General features: G+C 47.8%; 1 protein-coding gene across 1 annotated transcript in view; it reads left to right on the forward strand.

Annotated features, from left to right (window-relative positions):
• ZMYND8 (zinc finger MYND-type containing 8) overlaps positions 1–12,202 on the forward strand; it is a 328,826-nt gene extending 316,624 nt beyond the window's left edge. The window contains exon 24 of the mRNA XM_072110562.1: positions 12,182–12,202. Within this exon, the coding sequence (XP_071966663.1) occupies positions 12,182–12,187 (6 nt within the window). The 3' untranslated portion in view covers positions 12,188–12,202. The remainder of the gene's footprint in view (positions 1–12,181) is intronic.
• Positions 12,203–13,728: the final 1,526 nt, after the last annotated feature.

Raw genomic sequence — 13,728 nt, forward strand, 5'->3', positions numbered from 1 at the left:
CTCCACAGCGCCAACATAGGGGAGAAACCTCTGGGAACATTCTATGCAGTTTTGCAGGTGTTCTGTACCATTGAGATACAATTTTGTAATTAAGTTCCTGAAGGCGGCAGGAGACAGAGGCCTTGTGGGTTAAGATAAGTGCCTTTTGCCACTGCTCAAGTGAGAAAGACTTATTGAGGTCCCTTTCCCATGAAGCAGTGAACAACGGCAGGTCGTCTCCCGCACCTCCCCGTACCAGCATAGCATAGACCAAGGAGATCGTGTGGATAGGAGGAGAGGAGTCCATACACAATTCTTCAAACGGGGTAAGGGTGGTAGAGAGTGCAGATGGGCCCAAGGTGTTGACGAATTTACGGACCTGGAAAAATTGTAACCATCTGGAAGAAGCTAGGCCGAGTGCTGTTGTTACATCGGTCATAGCGCGAATCCCCTGCTCGTTAACTACACTACGCACCCTAGGTAGCGGAGTTTGTGGATCTGAGGGAGCATTTTGTAAGTCTGGCAGGTCAGGATTGCCTATGAGCTGGGTGAGGGGGATTTGCGCCAAGATTTAAGTGTTATGAGGGGGGAGACATTGATATTTCGTATTGAGGTGCTTGGGGACCACCAGAAGGCTCCAAGGGCATGTGTGTGATTTAACTCTAGCTCCATTTCAACCCATAGTTTGGAGGTACGTTTGTGAAATAGGTCAAGTATGAATGTGGCGATTGAGGCCCTATGGTAGGAGCGAAAGTCAGGTAGTCCGGTGCCCCCATCTAATTTGTTTAGGCTTAGTATAGATTGCCTAATGCGCGGCCTTGAGGAGTGCCAGACAAAGGCTTGTGACATCTGCCTAAGTTGGTCGAAGAAGGACCTTGGTAAAGGAATGGGGATGGTCTGAAACAAGTACAAGACGCGTGGTAGTATATCCATTTTTAGTATATTAATTCTACCGAACCATGATGCAGTTAGTTTGGACCATTTTTCTAGATCCTTCTCAATAGTCTTTAACAGTGGTGCGTAGGTTAAATAAAAGATTTAGGTCTGAGGATATATTTGTTCCCAGATAGCGTATGGCTAGCCTGGCCCATTTAAATGGAAAAGTGGATTCCAAGTGTACCTGTTCGCGTTGGGGCAGGGTGATGTTAAGCATTTCAGACTTATGTGTGTTGACCTTAAAGTTGCTCAGAGACCCGTAAGCTCAGAATTCCTTTAGTAGAGAGGGTAGCGATGTTGTCGGGGATGTTACGTATAAAAGAAGATCATCCGCGAAAAGGGAAAGCTTACAGTCCTGCTGTCCCATCGTCAGACCTGTGATGTCAGGGTTTGATCTTATGGCGTTTGCCAGTGGTTCCATCTCCAACAGATACAAGAAAGGGGAAAGAGGGCACCCCTGGCTCGTCCCATTGGCGATGCGGAAGGGGTCTGAGAGAGAGCTGTTAACTCGCACCCGCGCTGTGGGATTGTGATAAAGTGCCATAATACCTTGTAACATCTTTGGACCGAGGCCTATCTTTCGAAGGACCACTTCCAAAAATAGCCAGCCGACCCTATCGAAAGCCTTCACAGAGAGAAGGCAAAGGGGGGTGGATTTACGTTGGGCATTCGCTATCATGGAGATTGTTTTGGCCGTGTTATCTCGTGCCTCCCTTCCAGGCACAAACCCCACCTGATCCCTATGTATAAGGTTCAGGATGAGAGGTTCCAGGCGGAGTGCCAACATTTTGGCATATAATTTAACATCTATATTCAGTAGTGATATAGGTCTATAATCCCTGCAGGAAGTTAAAGGCTTGCCAGGTTTGGGCAATACGGTGATGGTGGCCTGTAGTGTCTGTGCCTGGAAAGGAGTTCCCCCCGCCACTGCATTAAAAGTCTGTAAGAGCATGGGTGTTAGGTCCTCTCCAAATAGTTTAAAAAAGCGTGGAGTGAGACCATCCGGCCCCGGACTTTTCCCAGACTTAAGGTCCTTGAGAACTCGGTGGACTTCGTGTTCTGTAAAATCCTCTTCAAGTGTGTCTCTCGCCTCGAAGGGTATAGGGGAGGGAGCGTGCTGGTCAAGATATTCCATTATTTCCTTGGGGGCAGGTCGCGGTAGGTTGCTTGTATTATCTTTTATGTTATATAGGCGTTCATAAAATAAGCAAAACTCTTCTGTTATGTCGGAGGGTGAGTGTACCTTTTCTTTTGAGGGGGGAATCGATAGAGAGGATGTGAGTGCGTGTCATTCTGGGGTGTAGAGCTCTGGCTAGCCAGGTTCCGCACTTGTCCCCATACTTCTAGAAGCCCCTTCGCTTGCGATCACGCGCACATTGGGTTTTTTGGTCTAAAATTGACAAGATTTGTTGGCGGATAGTAGATAGGTTTGCTTTGACCAAGTAGGAAGGGGAAGCTTTATTAGTGTCTTCCAGCCTACCCAACTCCGTCAAAAGGGATTTGAGTTTGAGCGTGCATTCTTTTTTTAGGCGTGAACCATGGTTCATCAGGATACCTTTTATATCAAATTTTAGGCCTTCCCATTTGAGTGTGGCATTGGAGGGGTCTACGGTATGTTGTAAGGGAAAGGACTGTATGGCCGCCTTTATATCTGATATGCATAGGGCGTCACTTAATAAGTTATCGTTTAGTCGACCTGAATATTGTCTTTGGGATTGAGCCACTAATGTAAGGGACCCCATGACTGGAGCATGATCGGACCATAGAAAGCCATCGATCGAGCAACGTGGTCCTAAATCTAAGAGGTGGTGTGAAATGAAAAGGTGATCTAGTCTATGGTAGCTATTGTGGGCTGCTGAGTGGAATGTGAAATCTTTTACCCCTGGGTGAAGAATTCTCCATAAATCCACTAGTTGCATATCTCTCAGTGATCTCCTTAGTCTACGCGGCTGCACGGATGAGACGGAAGACTTACCGGTCGTTGTATCTTGGAGAGGATCAAAGGCAAGGTTGAAGTCTCCTCCTAGCACGATCTGGGTACCGCCTGCAAATTCTGCCAGTTCCCGGAGCGTTCGGATGCCAAAATCGACTTTGCCCTGGTTGGGAAAGTACGCATTAGCAATTGTATAGATTCTATTTGCAAAGGAAACTTTTAAAAAGAGAAATCTGCCCTCTGGGTCTGTTTTGGAATCAAGAAGGGTGTGTTGAAAGGTTTTCTGCAAGGCTATGGATACCCCCCCTGCTTTACGTGTTGGGTTTGGGCTATGGTGCCAGACTGAATAGTATGAGGTGGGGCATTTCGGTAAATTTAGGGCGCTAAAGTGTGTTTCCTGGAAGAGGACAATCATTACCCTTTTACGATGCATTCGGTATAGGATTTGGCCTCTTTTATTTGTAGCATTGAGGCCTCTAGCATTAAAAGTGCAAACAGAGAGGAAGGACATGATTGACAGCCAATCTCACAATTCTTTGAAAAGGGGAAATATACTGGTGGAGAGCACCAATAGGAGGACACGAAAGGGAGGGAGGGAAATATCGGGGTCAAACAAAAGACTATAGACAACACAAACAAGAGTAACCTAGTAAGAAAGAAAAGGAAAACTGTGGCAGGTATGAATCTCCTGCGCCGTTATTTCTAGTTGCTGTAGAAGGGATAAGCTAAGTGAGCCACAAGGGCTACAGTTCCCTCTCGGGCGAAAGAAGCAAATGACCAAGAGAGCCCCCGGCAGGGCCCGCTCGTAGCAATGCGCCCTAGAGGGCGGTCATGTATCCGCAGGATAAGGTGGTTGCATAGTCCAGGAATAAAGAAATGTAGAGGCAAAGAGAGTTTCCCCCTCTCACCACGACAGCACCCAACCAGAGAGAGGGATCCGCCCCCAGGGACAGGAAACCCAGACTTCAAATTCTGCGGTACGCCCCATCTCCTTCAGTGGTTTCCTGTCCCTGACGGGGGATCCAGTGAGTCTCGGTGAGGCTCAGGAGTCGCGGTGAAAGGGGGGAATGGGAGTCCCAGGTACCCCCAGGTGGCTGCACAGGTCCCCCGCCGAGGCTTACCGGAGGGTGGTCACTCGGCGGCGGTGGAGAAGTGAATGCTGCGAGGTGCAGCGCAGTCTGTGGGTGCGGGCGGACTCCGGCACGCCTCCGATCCGGAGTGGAGGCGTGTGTGTGGAAGGGCGGCTGAGCGCTGGCCTCTTCCTCTGCGATGGTCTTCCCCAAAATGGCGCCGACTCCACTTCCGGTGAGGACCGGAAGTGACGCGCCGCCCAGCGTCCACATGGGAGATGACGTCAGACGCGGTAATTTTAAAAGGAGATCCCACACAGGAGTCCTGTGTGTTGTTTCTAGCACCCACAGCCAGCCACAGGAGTTGCTCCAGTCGTGGATGGAAACGGAGCTGTATCCTCACCACTGAATAGGATGAGTTCCAATGAAGGTGGTAGAGAGTCGGTGGACACCGCTACGGTAAAGTTTGAGTAGGGGGATGGTCCGCTGATTGGTGAGTGTGGCCTTACCATGCCTTTAAACTGGTTCTGATGATGTCTTATGTGATTCTTATTTTAGAGGGAAGAATCTCGTAAGGGGAAAGCCACTGTAAAGTCTAAACATCATGCATGTAGAATCTGTGGAGATAATCTGCCTGACTCTTATTTAAAACCTAACTGTGACCAGTGTGTTCAGCGCCTGTTAGCACAAGAGCAGTCTACCTTGTTTGAATCCATGCGTATGCTAATCCAGCAGGAGGTGCGTAGTTCTGTGCAAGAAATAAGGAGATCCCTCAGGTCAGAGAATTCCCCAGGCACTTCCAGGCAACTTGAAGATTCTGGCCCTAGTTCGGGAGAATCATCTGAGTCAGAGGAGGAGGACAGGTCAGGCAGACCCCTATTTCCTATAGAGGATATTGATCATCTAATAAAATTAGTAAGATCAACTATGGAGTTAGAAGATGAAAAAGAAGAACGCTCTGTAACAGACGTTATGTTCCAGGGTCTAGGAGAAAAGAAGAGAAAGGTTTTTCCTATCCATGAGAATATTTCCTCCCTTATCCAGGCAGAATGGCGCAAGGCAGACAAGAAGGTTTTTATCCCTAGAGCTATGAAGCGGAAGTATCCCTTTCCTGAGAAGGAGACAGAGATTTGGGACAAGGCGCCAAAAGTAGATGTTGCCGTGTCTAAAGTGTCTAGAAAGAGTGCGCTTCCAGTGGAGGATTCAGGTGTGCTTAAAGATCCTATGGATAAGAAGGCAGATGGCTTCTTAAGGCGTTCCTGGGAGGCAGCAGCGGGCGCATTCAAACCCAATGTCGCAGCTACATGCGTTTCTAGGTCTCTTTTTGTGTGGCTTTCCCAGCTAGAGGAGAAGATTAAGGCTGGTGCATCCAGGTCACATCTCATCTCGGAGGTTACCACTGCACAGAAGGCCTCTGCCTTCTTAGCCGATGCCTCGGTGGACGCCTTAAGGTTATCGGCAAGATCGGTAGCCTTATCTAATTCTGCCAGAAGAGCCTTATGGCTGAAGAACTGGACAGGTGACCTCCCATCTAAAAGTCATCTATGTAGTATTCCTTGTGAAGGGGAATTCTTGTTTGGGTCTGCACTAGACAACATCTTGGAAAAGGCAGCTGACAGGAAGAGAGGTTTTCCTAGTACAAGGCCTCAAGAGAGGAAGTTTTTTCGCCCCTCACGACGATTTAGATCTCCTCAGAGATCCGGAGACAAGAAGGAGGGGTGGCGACCCTCTAGGAGGTCTAAGGGATTCATGTTTTCCCGGCCTCAGGATTCCAGTAAACGTCCCGGTCAGCAATGACGCCAGGGGTCCTGTGGGGGGAAGGCTCTCCCTGTTCAAGGCGGAGTGGAGCAAGATTTCAGGGAGCAAGTGGATTTTGGGGATCATACAAGATGGCCTAAAATTACCTTTTCTATCCCCTCCCCCACAGCGTTTCAAGATAACCTCAGTGGCCGGAAGAGCAGAAAGACAGGCTCTAGAGACCGAAGTAAGATCCCTATTGGAAAAGGAGGTGCTACGGCAGGTGCCACTGCAGGATCGAGGGACAGGATTTTATTCAACCCTGTTCCTTATAAAGAAACCGGACGGAACATTCCGGACCATTATAAATTTAAAACCACTAAACTGCTACCTAAAAGTGGAAAAGTTCAAGATGGAATCGATAAGGTCAACCGTAAACCTGCTCTTTCAAGATTGTTTTATGGCTTCCATAGACTTAGCGGATGCCTATTACCACGTCCCTATTCATCCGGACAGTCAGAGATTCCTGAGAGTGGCGGTGAGGATGGACGGCAAGATAGAGCACTTCCAATTCAGGGCTCTGCCCTTTGGAGTGGCGATAGCACCGAGAGTTTTCACAAAACTAATATCGGAGGTGGGAGCCTACATACGGAAATATCAGGGCATCTTTGTGCCATATCTGGACGACTTCCTGCTGATAGCAGGTTCGGCAGAAGAGTTGCAGATCTTAATAAAGGTGGTGATGAAGATCCTACATCGCCTGGGCTGGATGGTAAATCTGAAGAAGTCCTCCCTCACTCCGGCCAGATCAAAGATATTTCTCGGCATCACATTAGATTCCACTCAGCAAAGATCTTTTCTTCCTCAGGACAAGGTGGTGAAGATAGTAACCTCGGTGGAGAGGCTGTACAGACAGCCATCCCCTACCATAAGGGACATTATGAGGACTCTGGGTCTCTTTACAGCGGCAATCCCAGCGGTGTCTTGGGCGATGTATCACGCAAGGCCCTTACAGCTCTTCATGTTGGAGAACTGGAGGGGGGACCAGTCCTCCTTGGACCAGAGGATTACACTTCCTCAACAGATCCTGGATTCCCTGAGATGGTGGCTAAGAGAGGAGAACCTCCAGGCAGGCCGGCCTTGGAGAGAGGAGAACCCTCTATCCATGATTACGGATGCAAGCTCTACGGGTTGGGGAGCCCAGGTCAGGGGCCTCTTATTCCAGGGATCATGGAACGAAGAATCCAGGAAAAAGTCCTCAAATCACAGAGAACTAGAGGCCATCCTGCAGGCGATCAGACAAGCTCTGCCGATGATTCGGGGGACAGACCTGAAGATTGCCTCGGACAATGTCACAGCGGTGGCGTTCGTGAATCGCCAGGGAGGTACCCGAAGCGGGTCCTTAATGAACCTCTCGCATCAGATTCTAGAACTAGCGGAAGCCAATCTAAGATCAATATCGGCGGTTCATATAAGGGGCAAGGACAACCTGCAGGCAGACTTCCTAAGTCGTCATCTCTTACGTCAAGGAGAGTGGTCCCTGAATCGGAGGGTGTTCTCCAAGATAACCAGGCTTTGGGGTCAACCAGAAGTGGATTTATTCGCCACAAGAAAAAACAGACAGGTCAGGCTCTTCTGCTCCCTAGACCCGAGAGACCGATCTTTAAGTCTGGATGCCTTCTCAATCAGGTGGAACTTCAGCCTAGCATATGCATTTCCACCCCTGTCTATTCTTCCAAGGGTTCTGAAGAAGATACGGCAAGACCAAGCCAGAGTTATTCTTATAGCCCCCTTCTGGCCCAGGAGGGCATGGTTCTCGGTACTGAGAGAGCTATCGATATCAGACCCTTGGATCCTCCCAGAGAGTCACGATCTCCTCTCCCAGGGCCCAGTATTCCACCCGCAGATTACGAACCTCCATCTGACGGCCTGGAATTTGAGAGGCGCATCTTGAGGGAAAAAGGCCTCTCGGACAAGGTAATTACAACCCTGCAGAAGAGTAGAAAAGTAGTTACCTCTAAAATCTATTTCAGGGTCTGGAGAGTATTCTCAGATTTTTGTGCCCCAGATAAAATAGACTTAGCTCATCCAAATATAGCTAAGATATTAGATTTCCTGCAAGCAGGATTAGATAAGGGCCTAAAACCTGCCACCCTTAAAGTTCAGATCTCTGCTCTTAGCTCCCTGTTTGAGTCTCCTTTAGCCTCTCATCCCTGGATAGCTCGGTTCATAAAAGCGGCATCTCGTATGACCCCCTTTAGGAGATGTACGGTGCCCCCCTGGGACCTCACTCTGGTATTAAATTATCTGATAAGAGACCCTTTTGAGCCCCTGGAGTCTTGTTCACTAAAATGGCTGACCATTAAAGTTGTATTTTTGGTAGCTATCACTTCAGCCCGTAGGGTTGGAGAGATATCGTCTCTGTCATGTAGAGCGCCTTTTCTCAAGATCTTGGATGACAGGGTAGTTCTGATGACAGACCCGGCCTTTTTACCAAAGGTAGTCTCTAGATTCCATAGATCCCAGGAGATCAGGCTCCCATCCTTCTGTAGTAACCCTTCTACGGATAGGGAGAGAGAGTTTAACAAGTTGGATGTTAAGAGGGCCATTGAGCTTTATTTGGATAGGACTAGAGATTGGAGAAAATCTGATAGTCTTTTTGTTCTTTTTGGTGGCAAGAACAGGGGGCAGAAGGCCTCGGCGGTAGTTATAGCTAGATGGATTAGGCAAGCCATTAGCTCCGCTTACTTAGCAGCCGGTCAGCCGATACCAGAAGGTCTAAAAGCCCATTCCACTAGAGCAGTTTCTTCCTCATGGGCAGAATTTAGAGAGGTGTCGGTTAATCAGATTTGTCAGGCTGCCACCTGGTCTTCTCCACACACTTTCTATAGGCACTATAGGCTAGATGTAGCAGGTGCACAGGAGCTTTCCTTTGGGCGAAGGGTTCTTTCTTCGGTTATCCCTCCCTAAGGATTTCATCTATGTTATTCTCTCTGGTTGGGTGCTGTCGTGGTGAGAGGGGGAAACCGGTAATTACTCACCGGTAATTGTGTTTCCTTGAACCACGACAGCACCCTGGTTATTCCCTCCCTTGTAAATTCTTTTTCACACTTGGGTGTTCAGTGTTATGTGTGTGTCACAGAGGTGTGAGATTCTCTCATTGAAAGTGATACTGAATGACACGGTGGTCAGAATTAATCAAGAACATTAAGTCCCATACAGTCTCTGTAATCCACTGAAGGAGATGGGGCGTACCGCAGAATTTGAAGTCTGGGTTTCCTGTCCCTGGGGGCGGATCCCTCTCTCTGGTTGGGTGCTGTCGTGGTTCAAGGAAACACAATTACCGGTGAGTAATTACCGGTTTCTGAGCCAGGTGTCTTGTGGAAGTCCTTCAGTTGCCTCTTGGACAACTCTCCCATGTGTAGGGAGAAATCAGGTCAAAGTTCAGCGTGGGGTAGGCTTCGGGCGTTTAGGTTCTCTTCTTGGTTTAGGCTCCACTGTTTTACACTCGGGTCTTGGTGGTTGGACGGGTAGAGAGGGTAGTTTGGGCCAGTCTGGTAGCGAGATCATGGGTATTTCCAAGATGCCAAAGAAATTCGGTAGGTCTCCCAGTGAGCGGAAAATTGCGGTCTTCCCCCCATTCCGGGCTATAAGTTGGAAGGGATACCCCCAGCGGTATGCAATGTTTCTTTCTCGTAGCACATTGAGCAGTGGTTTAAGGGCTTTACGGAGCTGTAGTGTGCGTTTAGCCAGGCCAGGTAGGATGGATAAGGGGGATCCCTTAAATGACAGTGGTTCTGCGTCTCTGGCACCTTTCAGGATGGCTTCCTTATCTTTAAAAAAATGAATACGGCATATAATGTCGCAAGGTCTTGCGGGATCAGCAGATTTCGGGCCTAAAGACCTATGTATGCGGTCAATTTCAATGGGACGACTCTGCGGTCGTTTTAACAAGGAGGATAAGAAATCTTGTGCCCAAGCATCTAGGTGTGACGATTCAATGTCTTCGGTGAGGCCCCTAATTCGAAGGTTATTGCGCCTGTGTCTGTACTCGATGTCATCGATATGGGTTAAGATCTGCGCAGATTGCGCCATAATGACTTGACGATGCTCCTCCAGAATAGATGCAAACACCCTAGCACCCACATGGTGAATTTCTTGTTTTATATCCTCCATGTCTCTCTTGTGAGACGCTTACAACTTTCAGAATTTTCCAAATCTGCCTTTGTGGGGATAGAGCGAAGGTGAGCTTGCCAGTCCCATTTTTGCTCATTACAAGCCCGGCTGTTAGGGAGAGCAGCTTGATAGGATGGAGGAGACTGGCGACCCCTGGTGGCAGGCCATGGGGATGCAGAAGGAGACTGTGTGGGGCTGAATGTGAGGGATGCAGAGGAGTCTAGGTGAGGAGACATTGAAGGGTCAGCTCTTGGGGTTCCTGGACATGCTGGTGTGGCTAGGACCTCATAAGGGGAAGCAGACCTACCCCCTGCAGCAGCTGGAGCTTTCAGGGTTGCCAGCGCCTGCGAGGCAGCCCTAGATGTTAGTGGGGGGAAGTCCTTCTCCAGTGTGGGTGAGCTTGGGGCCGTTATCACAAGCCCTTTAGACAGTGGGGCCCCCTGTGTGGCAGCGGGGGTCTCACCTGAGCTGTGCCCGGAAGTGGGTTGCAGTGAAGATGCTGCCGATAGCGGTGGTATGGCGCCGGAGAGAGGAGCCGTCTGTGCTTCAGGTGCCGGGCGCGTGGCAGCTTCCTGTGAGGAGCGTGTCGCCGCCATTTTGGGATCGGCTGCGGGGTCTTCGGGCAGCTTGGATAAGCCCAGGAACTGTTCCAAAGAACCCTGTTGCAGCTCCCGAGCTCCCTGCTTCCTGGTGCTGGTCCTTTTGGGTCCCATGTGGGGAAACCGGTGCCGTGAGTGTGTCCTGCGGGGCTGTTTGTAGCGAGCGGGCAACGGAGCTCAGCAGCAGCACGTCCTACTCGGCCATCAGCAAGCCACGCCCCCTGTCCAATATCTGCAAAATTTAGGCCATCTCCACAGCAATTGAAATATATCCGCGTCTTCTCTTAAATATTTGGGGCAATACGAGTCCTTCCTGCACCCAATTTTTTTCAGTTTCTTAGGGGTCCAATACACTCTGTGAATGATAAAATATTGTGTCTCCAAAAACCCAGGATTGCCTGATATTTTTTGCATATCTTTTATCGTGATATCCCACTTCTCTTTTGTCTTATTACCTATATCCTGCATCCATTTTCCCCTACATATTATAGGATATTTTCTTCTTCTTTTTGGGGGGGGCTCTATATACTGAAGAAATGGACCCTTTTATTGTTGTTCTATTTTTAAGTACTTCATATACTACTGATTCTCCTGCTCCAAAATCTATTTCTCTTTCTAGCTTCCCTATGATTGCCTTCAATTGTATATACCTAAATTCATCTCCCATCCTCTTTCCAAAACCTTTCGGGATTTTCACAAGCGTTTTCATTTTCCCGTCAAAAAATAATTCTGCAAATCTGCATAGTGAACTTTAAATGTTTGCCGTATATACTCGAGTGTACCACCAAAAACTGGGAAAAGCTATTGACTCGAGTAAAAGCATATAGGCAGCAAGCCTTCAGTAGTATATAGCCAGCCCACAGTAGTATACAGCCCGCCAGCCAGCCCCCATGAAATATACAGCCATCCAGCCCCGTGTAGTACACAGCCGGCCAGCCCTCTGTAGTATATAGCCAGCCAACCCTCTGTAGTATATAGCCTGCAAGCCCCCAGTAGTATACACCCAGCCAGCCCCATGTAGTATACAGCCGGCCAACCCTATATAGTATACAGCCAGCCCGCAGTTTTCCAAGCACATAAAAAATTTCATAGTCACCTTTGTGCGGTCCCGATGCCTGGAGCAGCTCCCCAATGCTCTGGTCAGCGCGGCTCCTCTTCTTTCTTCTTCGTCCAGGTGATGTGATGGCCGACGTACACGTCATCAGTGGCGACACTGACGCATCATAGTGTACATCGGCCGGCAGATTACATGGAAGCATCTCTGCCAGCTAATACAGCATCGATAAAATAGAAGAGGAGCCACCAGGAACCAAGTATCGGGGCGCCAGAGGGTGAGTTTTAAATTTTTTATTATTTTTTTAATTGACTCGTGTATAAGTCGTGGTGAGGTTTTTCAGCACATTTTTTTTGCTGATAAACTCTGCTTATACACGTGTATATATGTTATTTGTTAGTTTTTTAATGTTGATGATTATGGCTACCAGTCAAAGAAAAGCCATTTTTTTACGTTTATGCCAAGGACCAATTTTTCAAATCTAGACGTGTCACTTTAAGTGGTTATGACTTTGAAATGCTTTAAAATATGCAGGTGATTTTGAAATAGTTTTTGTGTCACACATTGTACTTGATGTTAGTTGAAAAAATTTTGTTGTCTGTTTTTGGGTTTAATTATGGAAAAAAATTGACACTTGGCAAAAAATTTGGAAAAATTCTTGATTTTCAAAATTCATAATTTTTTACTTTTTCAACAGGCATAACAGCAAAATAACCAGGTTCCCGTCTCCCAAGAACATTGCACAGCCCCAGGGCACTGGCCAAACCCCAGTGATGCCATCAGATCGAGGGGGGGGGGTTCCCACTAAGACAAGTTTTTTTTATATGTACCCAGGAAAACAAAATTGTTATTAACAAAAATGCAGCATTTCACAGATACAAGTCCAACCTGTCTCTATCAGTCCTGCTGTACCGAATTTCAGTTGACCCTAAACACGATGCAGTAACTTCTGACCTGGGGTCGGGCGCCATCTTGGAATTTCTGTGTCTCTCTGCTGTGTGCATATAGCCCTGCCCACTGATCGGAGCTCAGAGACACTTATCACTTCCTGCCGGGGCACTGTGAACAGAGAGAGGCTGCAAACTACAAGGAGATAAGTGATCCAGGGGAAGGGGGGCAGGCACATATCTGTGAGATGTATCAGAGCTCACAGTGTAACAGTGTAAAACTCTGTCAACCTCAGTCTATCATGCCTATGTGTAATCTCATGCATCTCTGATCTGTCTCATCTCTTTCTATGTGTCAGTGTGTTAGTACAATGTTAGAAGTCAGCCTAATATGCACTACTCAAGTCTCTCCATACTGTGAACACAGTGTGAACTCTCCCCAATAGCACAAGACGGTACCTTCTCCAATCGCTGGTGTAATGGGATCTATTTTGGTGCTCTGTTCCCAATAGAATAGAAGCCAGTAGTGGAAAGTCCAAGAACAGAACGGCACTCACTTTTCTCAATCCACGATTCCTTTATTCAAGCGTTAAAACATCAGACATCTGAGGATGCCGGGGTCCTCAAGGTACGATTGTGGACCCCGGCATCCTCAGATGTCTGATGTTTTAACGCTTGAATAAAGGAATCGTGGATTGAGAAAAATGAGTGCCGTTTTGTTCTTGGACTTCTCATAATACAGTAATGTGTCTTGTAGAGAGACCCTGCCCCCACCCTGGGATTTTGTACTCAGCAGCATAGGGAGTGATATGAGCTAAAACAGCAGTAAAACTGAGTAAAATTGTGAAGTAAAGGGTTAAAATGATCTTTTGTGTTAAAATCACTAGGTGATTGAAATGTGAGAATTTTCTTTCATGGGAAAACACCTTTCAAGCGTTTTTAAAATGTTGCTTAGTCTGGCTACCTAGGCAACACAATCAAGGGGAAGACTGCTGACTTGGCACATGTCCAGAAGACAGCCATTGACACACTCCACAAGGTGGGTAACCAACAAAAGGTCATTGCTAAAGATGCTGGCTGTTCAGAGTGCTATATTAAAGCATATTAATGGAAAGTAAAGTGGAAGCAAAAAGTGTGGTACAAAAATGTGCACAAGAAAGAGGGATTACTGCAATCTCAATATGATAGCAAAAGTCCATTCAAAAATTTGGGGGAGATTCATAAGGAGTGGACTGCTGTTGGAGTCTGTGCTTCAAGTGCCGCCACACATAGACGTATCTAGGACATGGGCTACAACTGTTGCATTCCATGTGTCAAGCCACTCTTCACCAAATGACATAGCCAGAAGCATTTACCT

This window comes from Engystomops pustulosus, chromosome 6 (assembly GCF_040894005.1).
Source record: "Engystomops pustulosus chromosome 6, aEngPut4.maternal, whole genome shotgun sequence".
Lineage (NCBI taxonomy): Eukaryota > Metazoa > Chordata > Amphibia > Anura > Leptodactylidae > Engystomops > Engystomops pustulosus.